The following is a 13,038-nucleotide window of genomic DNA, read 5'->3' as shown; positions in this document are numbered from 1 at the left end:
GACTCATCCACGCAGATGTCCCTTTAGGGAAAGTACACCTCAGCAAACGTGTGAAGTACTCAATGACTGGCCAAACTCAGGAATCTGTGGCTCATAATCTTCTGGAGATGAGGTCCATATAGGGTCACTAAGTGTCAGTACTGGTGCAGTTTCTGTCCTGGGGCGGCTGCGTGGCGGTTCGTTATCACTTGAGGAGAAGGAGCATGAAAAATAAAGGAGTGTGGCATCCTCTCCCTCACTATCCGTGTCGGAGGTAAGGAAAGTGTATGCCTCCTCGGCTGAATATTCTGAGAGGGATGATGCAAACAAGTAATGCTTCTTTCAGGAACAACTGCAGCAGAAGTGTTGGCACAGGCTTGAAAACGTCTGTGGCACCAAAAGACCCAGCAGATGTGCAACAGGACACCACAGTGACAGCCCTGCATTGTCTCCAAGCTGGAGTGAGGAAGTGCAGAGTGGTCACTGTGAGGTCAGACCGTGTCTGCACACTGGTGACGCTGCCGTTACCTAGCATCAGACTATGGTCCGTGCTGTTAGGCTGTGTGCACACGATGCGGATTTAGTGTGGATCCGCAGCGGATTTTTCCGCTCAGAAACGCTGCAGTTCCGCACTGTGATTTACAGTACAATGTAAGTCAATAAAAAAAAAAAAGAAAAAAAAAGGCTGTGCTAATGGTGCAGAAAAATCCGCATGAAAACCGCTGCGGACCCCTTCCATGATCGAAATCCGCAGGGGGAAAAAACGCACAAAATCCGCAACAAAAACGCACAAAATCTGCGGAAAATCCGCGCCTACTTTTTCTGCCAGGAGATGCGGATTTTGTGCGGATAATTCTGCACCCCAATCCGCAACATGTGCACATAGCCTAAGAGCACAGATCATTGGCTGTAACACTGAAATCACTGTGATTGGCTGTTCAGAATTGAACAGCCAATCACAGTGATCGTAGTTTTGGGGGATGGCGACACCCTAACGTGATCACCCTGACTCCGGTCATAGTGCTGCTTTTTCTCCAGGACGAATCCCATACGTCCTAAACCAAGAATTTCTTCCCTTCCATGACGTATGGAATACGTCTAAGGTCGTTAAAGGGTTAAATGATGGGGGGCATTACTAAGGTCAGCCAAGTAATGACTGACAATCTGCTCTTCTAATCTACATGTTTTAACCTGGTAACTCCCCTTTTATTTAAATAAGCTATGGAGTCAGATTCTCATGCAGATCTGTGCCTATCTTACAAAGCGCATTTACATATTAAGAAAAATGTGATTTCCCCCACAACCTGTATCTCAGACTTCAGATATCATTGTATTCAGCTGCCTATGACCTACATGCCCAACTAGCTGGTTTAGGAGGGTTGATCTTCCTGATGATTTCCTTTAACTTGTAGCAGGATAGTTGCAATTAAATGCCGTCCCAAAGATCCTGTAAAAACGGTTTCTCCTAGGCTGAGGCAATAGCTTTAGTGTGCCCCAGCTATTTCATTCATTGTAAATGGGATTCTAAGGAAAGTCCTGGAATTAATCATCTGTTTTTCCTCAGTATCAATCCCTAAACTTCACTCACATTATGACTTGGACATTGATGCCAACATGGCTAAGGTTTGTGCCTTACTTCTTAATTTTACTTATAACATATCCATTTTCTGTTGTCCTGCTATATATGTCCTACTTTGTTCACCAGGCTGTAACTGGGGTCGTCTGCTACTACTGCCGAGTAGCCTCATCTCTGCTACTTACACAGGAACTGACACGAAAAGGAATTTCTTGGCTCATGTAAGGATTTGTTTCTTTATTATGGTGTAAAGGGTTATTGCAATTTATCTAGGTTTTGGCATAGCTACAATAACACGTATAACTGTTTTTCTCCTGAGAGCACCCTGTACTGCAGTGCATCAATGTTGAGGGATGGAAAATATGAAAATGGGAAAGAATTAAACGGAATCTGTCACCAGGTTTTTGCTATGTAATCTGAGAGTCCCATGAGATAGTGGCAGGGAGCCTGATTCCAGGGATGTGTCACTTACTAGGCTGTGTTTTGCTGTTTCAATAAAATTAGTGTTTTATGAGCAGGAAATTATCACTACAATAGTAGCTGACTTTTGCTCCTAGTCCAACCACGTCCCCTGCGCTGATTAGCAGCTTACTGTCAATATATAATGTACACAGCAGCCAATCCAGTGGTGTGGGCAAGACTCAACATTCTGAGCTCTGCTAGTTCTGCCAAAGACAAAACGGTCATAGTATCACAACTCCTGCACCCAGGAATCTAAGTGATAAATCTTTGGGAATCGGGGCTTCTGTCCCTACATCATGCTGCTGTCATATTACGTAACAAAAACCTGCTGACAGAGTCCCTTTAACCCCTTTACAACTTATGACATACTTATACGTCTGGCCTCTTCCTTCCTTTTGATGCATGCTCCAGCGCTGTGTCCGCATCTTTTCAGGCACATGACAGCTGATCTGATCAGCTGTCATGTGCCCCTAACAGCTACGGGTGGAATAGCGGGGTGCAGATGGGTTAGCATGACAACCAGGGGTCTGTAGGAGACCCCGTACTACTTGTTGCAGATCTGCCATGAGTGTGGCCCGTGGCCGTTCATAGCAGATGATCATTTCTGCTACACAAAGCAGGCCTGAAGCCCTACTATGTGTAGCACAAGCGATCAGAAGATGCAGCTTCAAGTCTCTTAAGGAAATTATTGAAGTCAGTAAAAAGCAAAATAAATGTTTAAAAAAAATATATATATATATCCAAATTACCCCCCTTTCACCTCATTCAAAAGAAAACCTAAAATGCACATCTGGTATCGCTGTGTTCATAAAAGGCTGATCTATCAAAATATAAAAATAATTAATCCAATCAGTAAACGGCATAACAACAAAAAAATCAAAGCGCCAGAATTACGGATTTTTGCAATAACAGGTGATCGAAAGATCATATCTACCCCAAAATGGTATCAGTAAAAACATCAGCTTGGCGCAGAAAAAAGCAAGCTCTCACCAAGCCCCAGACCCCGAAAAAATGGAGACGCTACAGGTATCGGAAAATGGTGCCATTTTTTTTTTTTTTTTACAAGCTTTAGATTTTTTCCCCAACACTTTACTAATATCTTTGAACGCGCAATGACCTGGAGAGTTATAATGGCAGGTAAGTTTTAGCATTTAGTGAATATGTTAAAAAAAACACTTGTGGAATTGCACTTTTTTTGCAATTTCACTTCACTTGGAATTTTTTTTCCCGTTTTCCAGTTCACAATATGGTAAGACCAATGGTGTCTAGTGCTAGAGCTGATATAGAAGTGGTAGTTAATATTAAAATGTAATGCCATGTTCACATCACTTGCTTGTTCTCATACTTCTTACTTGTCAGCAGTGTCATCTCTTTTTCAGTGAAGTAATGAGGAATGAGTATAACGAGACCGTTCATAAAAATACTGAAGTCCATCTGCAATTCAACTTCTGCAACAGAACTATCGAGAAAGACCTCAAGACGTAAGTTCTGAAACTACCATTGTGAAGTGTCCCCTTATGTTCTGCAGATTAAGGACCAGACCTAATTTGGCCTTTAAGTCAACACATCATTTTTGAGAGTGTTTTTTTTTTCGTTAAAGGGTTGATTGTGACTTGTAGGATCGCTACTTCCAATAGGTGGCGCTGTAGAGTTTAAGTCCTCTTTTTCTCAGAAGAGGCAATTTGCATTTTTTTTCATTGTCACATTCCAGGAGCCATAAATTTATCTTTTTTGTAGACCTAGCTGTATTGCTGTATTAGAGCGTTTTGTTTTTTTTTAATGATTAGTTATATTTGTCAATGCCACCATTTTTAGGGTATACATAACCTAACGTGACTTTTATTAACTCCTTATGGGAAGAAAAATAAAAAAAAAGGAAACCTCCAATTCTGCTGTTGTTTTTGACATTCTATATTTTAGACCTTTCATCTGCTGTACAAATAAAGTATTACCGTATATACTCGGGTATAAGCCGAGATTTTCAGCCCCCAAAAATTGGCTGAAAGTGCCCCTCTCGGCTTATACTCAAGTCATGGTCGGCGGGTGAGGGGGAGCGACGACTGTCACATACTCACCTGCTCCTGGCGCTCCTCACGCTGTCCCTGCATGTCCCATGGTCTCCGGAGCCGGCAGCTTCTTCCCCTGTTCAGCGGTCACGTGGTACCACTCATTAAAGTAATGAATATGGACCCCACTCCCATAGGGGTGGAGCCGCATATTCGGTACCAGTGACCGCTGAACAGAGGAACAAGCTCCCGGAGACCATCTGTCCGGGAGAAGCTGCCAGGGACCGCGCCGGGAGCAGGTGAGTATTTCATATTCACCTTTCCTCGTTCCACCGATGCTCCGTCTTCCGCGTCCTCTGCAGTGACTGTCCTGGTCAGAGGGCGCGATGACGTATTAGTGTGTGTGCCGCCCTCTGCCTGTACAGTCAGTGCGGAGAGACGGGACGCTGAGGAGTAGAGGGCAGCGACAAGAGTTGAATGTCTTTTTTTTTATTGCAGCAGCATTTATATGTTGCACATTGTTATATGGAGCATCTTATGGGGCCATAATGAACTGCATGGAGCATTACATGTGGCCCATTGTTATATGGAGCATCTTATGGGGCCATAATGAACTGTATGGAGCATTATATGGTGCTGCTCCTGATTCAATATGGATATTAAAAAACACTTAACCTACTGATGTCTCAATTAATTTTACTTTTATTGGTATTTTTTTTATTTTTGACATTTACTGGTAGCTGCTGCATTTTCCATCCTAGGCTTATACTCGAGTCAATAAGTTTTCCCAATTTTTTGTTGCAAAATTAGGGGGGTCGGCTTATACTCAGGTCGGCTTATACTCGAGTATATACGGTAACTGGTACCACATTTATGTTTTGTATATGTTTTATTACTTTTATACAATATTGTTTGGAAATAAAAATCATTTGTTTTGTGTTGCCATGTTTTGCAAATTGTCTCTTCAGAGAGGAAGAGGACTAGAACTCTAGTGCCACCCATTAGAAGTTTCAATCCTACAAGTCAATGTCAACCCTTTAACGAGCCTTGTCACATGTCTTAGGATAAAAGCCAAACCAGAATCTCAATATGCAGACACTATTTCGGGGTACTGCCCATTGTCAGTGCAAAGTGCGGCTTTAAGTTTCCTCATCTCGGCATGCTTAACATGTCACTCTCCGCAAGGAGAAATGTTTCTACTTGGATAATGGTCAGACGCCTCTCACACAGCCAAACCAGATCTCACACTTTGCACTGATGAGGGGCAGTACCCCGAAACACAGTGTCTGCAAATTGAGATTCTGGTTTGGCTATTATCCTAAGTCATGTGACAAAGCTCGTTAAAGGGTCGACATTGACTGTTAGGATTGCTACTTCCAATAGGTGGCACTAGAGTTCTAGTCCTCTTCCTCTCTGAAGAGACAATTTGCATATTTCCCAGAGGAGCATTGTGTCTTCAAGTCTCCTCATCTCGGCATACTTAACATGTCACTTTTTGCAAGGAGAAAGGATACTTCTTTGATACCTGTTGCCTTATTTTGAAAGTCAGAATTTTAATACAATGGAGCTATAGGAGGGCTTGTGTTTTGCAAGACAAGCTGTAGTTTTCACTGGTACTGTTTTGGGTTGAATCTAATTTTTTGATTACTTTTTTATATATTTTTGTAAGGGAATGAACAAAAAACTGCAATTCTACCATTGGTTTTTGTATTTATTTTTTCGCATGCTCCATGTAGGGTAAATCAAAACATGGAATTATAGTATGGTTTGATACAATTACCGCCATGTCAAATTTTTTAAAACTTTTTTTATGTTTTACCACTCTTACACAAGAAAATCACCTTCAAAAAGTTGTTTTTTCTCTCGTCATCATATTCAGAGATTTTTTTCATCTTTCCAAGTATAAAGTTAGGGTTGTTGTTTTTTTAACTTGTTTATTGAAAAGGTAGTATCACACAAAGCAACAACATTTTAAATCATAATTGTGGATATTCCAACATGTAACAAAAACACGCAGAAGATAAATCAGGCTTCATAAACTACTTATTTCAACAGTTACATAATTACAAAGTCATTCAGAGTGAAATTTAGGTAAATCATACAAATAAAGAATTTAACGATGAACAAGAGTTACCGTACATGACTCCTGGTCTAATTTCATAATTTAATTTACATTAAACCTTTCTTGTTATAACTTTAACTCCCTGTTTAACCTCGAAGGTTAGCCATAAGGGCTTAAGGAGTTCCTCCTGTTTGCGGAAATCTAACTCATGTCTCCCACACCTTTTATAAACTTTTCTGGGCATTTACTATGCTTACATATTTATTCCGCTTAGGAATAAAGACACTCTGAGAAAGATACCAAACAAACATAACAGGTTCTATGGGAATATTAGTATTTAGAATTAAATACTAAGATAAGAATTATTGGATTTCTTTCCAAAAGGATCTAATGATTGGCACTGCCATGTCTTGTGCCAAAAATCCACATTTTGGAAATCAGACTGGGCACGTTGCATCCCTAGATTTACCTATTTTCCCCCAATCTAAGCGGTGTGAGATAACTGATTTATGATATTTAGTTGAATTAACTTATTATTTACATCCGGAGACACACAAGTTGGATTCAAATAAATCCACACCTAATTCATCGTTCAGTGATGGAATCTTCGATTTCGGTATATCCACTACTGCTAATGGAAGACTCAGTATTTTCACATGCGTGAACGAGAATATACAGGTGCTTCTCACAAAATTAGAATATCATCAAAAAGTTAATTTATTTCAGTTCTTCAATATAAAAAGTGAAACTTCATATATTTTATAGAGTCATTACAAACAGAGTGATGTATTTCAAGTGTTTTTCTGTTAATGTTGATGATTACGGCTTAGAGCCAATGAAAACCCAAAAGTCATTATCTCAGTAAATTAGAATACTTTATAACACCAGCTTGAAAAAATGATTTTAAAATCCGAAATGTTGGCCTACTGAAATGTATGTTACGTAAATACACTCAAGACTTGGTCGAGGCTCCTTTTGTATCAGTTACTGCATCAATGCAGCGTGGCATGGAGGCGATCAGCCTGTGGTACTGCTGAGGTGTTATGGAAGCCCAGGTTGCTTTGATAGCAGCCTTCAGCTCATCTGCATTGTTGGGTTTGGTGTCTCTCATCCTCTTGACAATATCCAATAGATTTTCTATGAGGTTAAGGTCAGGCGAGTTTGCTGGCCAATCAAGGACAGTGATACTGTGCTTTTGAAACCAGGTATTGGTACTTTTGGCAGTGTGGACAGGTGCCAAGTCCTGCTGGAGAATGAAATTTCCATCTCCAATAAGCTTGTCGGCAGAGGGAAGCATGAAGTGCTCTAAAATTTCCTGGTAGACGGCTGCGCTGACTTTGGTCTTGCTAAAATACAGTGGACCAACATTGGCAGATGACGTGGCTCCCCAAACCATCACTGATTGTGGAAACTTCACACTAGACCTCAAGCAGCTTGGATTGTGGCCTCTCCACTCCCTCCAGACACTGGGACCTTGATTTCTAAATTAAATGCTAAATTTACTTTCCTTGTGGAGTGTGTAAGTGACTGCCTTCAAGACATCTGTCAAGTCAGCAGTCTTCCCCATGATTGTGGAGCCTATTGAAACAGACTAAGGGACCTTTTTAAATGCTTGGGAAGCCTTTGCAGGTGTGTTTTGTTAATTTTTCTAATTTACTGATTTGACTTTTGGGTTTTCATTGGCTGTAAGCCATAAGCATCAACATTAACAGAAATAAACACTTGAAATAGATCACTCACTCTGTAATGACTCTATATAATATATGGGTTTCACTTTTTGTATTAAAGAACTGAAATAAATTAACTTTTTGATATTCAAATTTTTCGAGAAGCACCTGTAGTCTAGAAATCAATCCACCTAGACTTTGAGATTTGACAAGAAAAGAAAAAAAAACACCTTTCTACCAGAAAACTGTGAATGAAACGCGTGACGTATCTGTAGATGTTTATAAAAATGGGAATCATGGATTGTAATTGTGCAAAGAAGCTGTCAGCAGGATTGTGCACAGTAACCTACAGATAATGTTAGGTTGGCGCCGTTATACTGATTAAAATGATACCTTGAATGATGAAATCCGTCTTGTGGTTGTTGTTTAATCTTTATTTTCAGTTAATGATATGCTCGTGCTCCGGGGCGGCCTGTGGGGGTCTTCATGTGGTGCTCTGATTAGGTATTCATAATGCAGACTGCCGACAGGGCACTGATCCCTCACTGACCTGCCCCCTAGTTTACATAATGAATATTATATATACATTCTAAATTAAAAAAAAACCCTTCTGCGGGCAGGCACCAGCTGTGGCACCTGTGCTGCAGCTTAATCAATGTGTAATGGCATATAATTATTATGGTGTACATTATCTTGATATTTAAAAAAAAGAAAAAAAATCCATTTGAAAATGGTGCCTGTGCAGTAGCAGCTATCAATGTATATAGAAGGGAACAATAGCTGCTACTGCGCAGGCGCTGGCGGTACCATCTTGGTAGAAGAAAAAATTCCTCCTCCAAGATGGCATCGCCCCGGCGCCTGCACAGTAGCAGCTATCCGTTCCCTTCTATATACATTGATAGCTGCTACTGCACAGGCACCATTTTCAAATTGATTTTTTTTTTTTAAATATCAGGATAAACTCAACCATAATTATATGCACAGTACACATGCGATTATGCTTCTCCGCAGGTGCCACGGCTGGCACCTGCCTGCAGAAGTTTCTTTTTTTTTTTTTTTCAGCATGTACATGTAATTCACATTCGTTATGTAAACTAGGGGACAGGTCAGTGAGGGATCAGTGACCTGTCAGAAGCCATACTGATGAATACCAAATCAGAGCACCACATGAACTCAAAACTGAAAATAAAGATTAAACAACAACCACAAGACAGATTTCATCACCCAGGTATCATTGTAATCAGTATAACGGCGCTGACCTGACACTGTCTGTAGTTTACTGTGCACAATCCTGCTGACAGGATCACTTTAATTGTTAATATATCCCTCTTTTCCCCCACAGTTCAAAATTCTGGATTATTTCAAAATGGTGTAGACCAAATTTATGCCACAGTGGGGTCTCCAAGGGAATATCCCTGTAACTATATCCTTTTTTAAGCTTCCATCCATACTGTTCTTGCCAGTTTATGAATGGGAAGTAGTTTGTTGCTGCTTGGACAGTCTTCATTTCCTAATATAGGCCATAAGAGTTCAGAAAGTGCCTCAAGTAGCTTTCAGGAGGTTTAGTCATATCGGCCTGACCCCAAGGCCCCTAATTTTTAAGCTGACTTGATAAATAATATAAGGACATATTAGGGAGTGCCATTCCAGCACCAAGTATAAAGTTCTATTTTTTTATGTAACAAGCTGAAGTTTTTATTGGTACCATTTTGGGGTGCATGCGTCTTTGTAATCATTTTTTGTTTCATTTTATGTAATGGAAATGAAATGAACAAAAATGGTAATATTACTGTATTTTTTATATTTTTTCACCATGCAGGATACATATTGATATATTTTTATTGTACTGGTCAGATATTATCTTTCTTGTTTGTTTTATTATAATAAATGACTCTTTATTCTGAAAAATTTTATTTTTTTTTTCATCTATTTTTCAACATTCAAAAACATTTTTATTTTTTTTTTACAATATCTATTAGTCCCAGAAGAGGACATGAACATTTTATCTCTTTATCGCTTTAGTAATACATATGTAATGCAGAGCATTATCCAACCTGTGAGTGCTAGATTCACAGGCAGCGTAATAGACTGGTCCAGAGGCATGACTTCTTGATGTAATGGAGATTTAAAGTTTAGTCCTCCAGTTGACATAGAAACAATCATCTTCCCGCGATTGCAGTGCGGGGAGCAGATGGAGTGACATGAAGGAGAGATCTTCCAGTGTCACATTCTATACATGCTGCAGTCCCTTTGACCACGGCAAGTAAATAGTTAATAGAGCACTGCAAACACTGACAGCATTTAATTTTCTCTGCTACATCTTTGGTAGCAGGGGGAATTGTTTACTGCTGGACATCAATCACCCCGGGATTATAATCCTAGGGTGAATAAGCGCTGACTTTTCACACCCTAATGAAAAGTGGCCCTACAGTGATGGAACTGGTTAAGTAATGTAACTAAAATATTTCTCAGGAATCTCCTTAGTACCAATTTCTTCAACTTTGGACAACAAGTGTAATCCCTTTTCCCGTTCAGTAGTATCTCATGTGTAATTGCAGGTACGAGCATGTGATGCAGATGAGCGTGGAGTCAGAAATATATGAAATACATTCCAAACTGCTGCGGGTGAGTAGATCCCATCACCAGTACTCTTCTGACCAAACATTTAGGGACACATTTTAGTTTTCCCAAAGTTTGGTGCTTCAGTGTTTTTAGATCTTTCAGTCAGATTTTTCTATGGTTCCTAAAGCACAATTATAAACATTTCATGAGTTTTTAACTCCTTCATGGTAAATTTCCATTTTTGTGTTTCCGTTTTTTCCTCCTCATCTTCCCAGCGCTATAACTCATTTTTCTGTCCACATAGAAATATGAGGGCTTGATTTTTGCAGAACATGTTGCACTTTTGAATGACTCTCTCTTTTGCCACAAAGTAAACTGGAAAATAAAATAAAAAACTAAAAATAATTGTATTCCTTTATAGCTGTAAAAATACAAGATACTTTTACTGAGAATAATTTAGAAGTGTGTTTTATTATTGGGACTAGCATACCGTGACTGATGTTTTCATGGTATGTCCAGTTATATTAAGGGGATCTGTCACCCCATTTTTCGCCGATAAGCTGGAGCCACCGGCATCAGGGGCTTATCTACAGCATTCTGGAATGCTGTAGATAAGCCCCCGATGTAACCTGAAAGGAAAGAAAAACAGGTTATATTATACTCACCCAGGGGCGGTCCGGTCCGATGGGCATCACAGTCCGGGTCCGGCGCCTCCCATCTTCATGCGATGATGTCCTCTTCCTTGCTTCCTGTCACGGCTCCTGCGCAGGCGTACTTTATCTTCCCTGTTCAGGGCAGAGCAAAGTACTGCAGTGCGCAGGCGCTGGGCTTCTCGGACCAGGAAGCAAGGAAGAGGACGTCATCGTATGAAGATGGGAGGCGCTGGACCCGGACCGTGACGCCCATCGGACCAGACCGCACCAGGACCGCCCCTGGGTGAGTATAATATAACCTGTTTTTCTTATCTTTCAGGTTACATCGGGGGCTTATCTACAGCATTACAGAATGCTATAGATAAGCCCCTGATGCCGGTGGCTCCAGCTTATAGGTGAAAAATGGTGTGACAGATTCCCTTTAAAGGTAACCTGCCATGTAAAATAATGCTATTAACCTGCAGATATGCGGGTTAATAGCTTTCTGAAGTTGCCCAGCATCCGCACTGAGAGCCAATGAACTTTATTCCTCCTGGCAGCACGGCATTCAGTCATAGGGGTGCCGCTGGCACGATTTCAGTCATCGCTCGGTGCACAGAGAGCAGCGCCTGTAACCACAGCACTGACTGACAGCCGACCATAATACTGATTCTGCTGTCAGTCAGTACTGGGGGCGTGGTGTCAGAATGCTATTAACCTGCAGATTAACTCCATTTCTGTTAGTTTATAGGGTTCTTTTACATGTCGGGGTCCATTTAAAGAACCTGTCACCAGAAAAAAAACACTATTCATGTGCAGATGTGACAATAATATGCAGGTTAATAGCATTATTAACCTGCCCAGCGCCTGCACGTAGCCGAACGCTGCTGGGATAAAATAAACTTTGTTCTGCCCAGCAGCGTTCTGATTTCAGTCACAAGGGGCAGCGCCGGTGCTGGTTCAGTCACCGCTCTGAGTATGCGGCTGCTGTAACCGAGCCCCCGGCCCTGACTGACAGCCAGAAACAGAATGCTGCCGGGGAGAAGAAAGTTAATTTTCTCCCCACAATGTTCAGCTAAGTGCAGGCGCTGGGCAAGTTAGTAACGCTATCAACCTGCAGTGTTTTTTTTTCTGGTGACAGGTTCTCTTTAAGTAAAATATCATTTGCAAATGGCTTTTGCAGATTTTTCTGCTGCTTTAGTGTGTTTGTACATTTGTTATTGTACTTTAATGCCAAGCTTAATTCTATTTTTCCCAGCTTTCTAGTTCTCAGCAAAACTTAGAAACATCACTGCGAGAAATTAAGAATGAACTGTCTCCTGGGGGTAGTGTAACTGACTCCTGGATCAACCTCGAAGGCACACACCCCAGTGATAGGAAGTAAGTACGTAAGGCGCTATTAGTAAAACATTTTCTTACATTTAAAGGGATGTTCACCGCTCCAGTCCCCTGCCTCCAGCATCTCAGTAGGGGTTGTGTGGTGGGTGCACTCCTGAAGATTGACAATTCAGACCAGTGCTAATGGCATGACCACGCCACTGGTCCGAACTGAGCAGTCTCCCAAATTGCTAGTAATGGCAGCTTTGCAGAATGGGAGAAGCGCAGGGGCAGTGATGCTGCTCGGATGCAGCCTGCTTTAAAATGTCGGGAGTAAGCTCTAAGCATGAGCCTGCTAGTGTGCTAGGTAATCTCTTCATTCTTCAGATTGGAGAGAATTTTTAATAGGTAAATATTAAAGTTACCATACTTGTTTTTACAAGGATTTTGTAATGTTACCCATTTAAGAACTTGAAAGAATCCCCTTAGCACTGCTGCTGGTTTTTATTTTTTTAAAGGAACACAAAAGGATTAAGATGGATGAACATCTTATGAATATGATTTAATTGTCTACAAACTGGAAATGCGTCAACCAGTAATATTATTTTAATTTTGTTTCTGGTAGTGTGGAGAAGATGCAAGTATTACTCAGCTTGATAACAGAAATCAGCTGTCAGTTCAAGAAGGATAAAGCACAACGTAGTGAGTCCGCTTTTCTTCATGTTGATTGCCTTTCTTTTCTTCGAAAGATTTTTCCCTGTTTGCTTTTCTGTCT

General features: G+C 40.8%; 1 protein-coding gene across 2 annotated transcripts in view; it reads left to right on the top strand.

The window, feature by feature from the left end:
* TBK1 (TANK binding kinase 1) overlaps positions 1 to 13,038 on the top strand; it is a 77,419-nt gene that overhangs the window by 53,798 nt on the left and 10,583 nt on the right. For both annotated transcript variants that reach the window (XM_077265214.1, XM_077265215.1), the window contains exons 10-15: positions 1,544 to 1,602; positions 1,685 to 1,776; positions 3,397 to 3,498; positions 10,311 to 10,377; positions 12,205 to 12,326; positions 12,889 to 12,965. In XM_077265214.1, coding sequence (XP_077121329.1) covers positions 1,544 to 1,602; positions 1,685 to 1,776; positions 3,397 to 3,498; positions 10,311 to 10,377; positions 12,205 to 12,326; positions 12,889 to 12,965 — 519 coding nt within the window. The remainder of the gene's footprint in view (positions 1 to 1,543; positions 1,603 to 1,684; positions 1,777 to 3,396; positions 3,499 to 10,310; positions 10,378 to 12,204; positions 12,327 to 12,888; positions 12,966 to 13,038) is intronic.

The sequence above is a fragment of the Ranitomeya variabilis genome, chromosome 5 (genome assembly GCF_051348905.1).
Source record: "Ranitomeya variabilis isolate aRanVar5 chromosome 5, aRanVar5.hap1, whole genome shotgun sequence".
Lineage (NCBI taxonomy): Eukaryota > Metazoa > Chordata > Amphibia > Anura > Dendrobatidae > Ranitomeya > Ranitomeya variabilis.
This window is presented reverse-complemented; position numbering and strand designations above follow the sequence as displayed.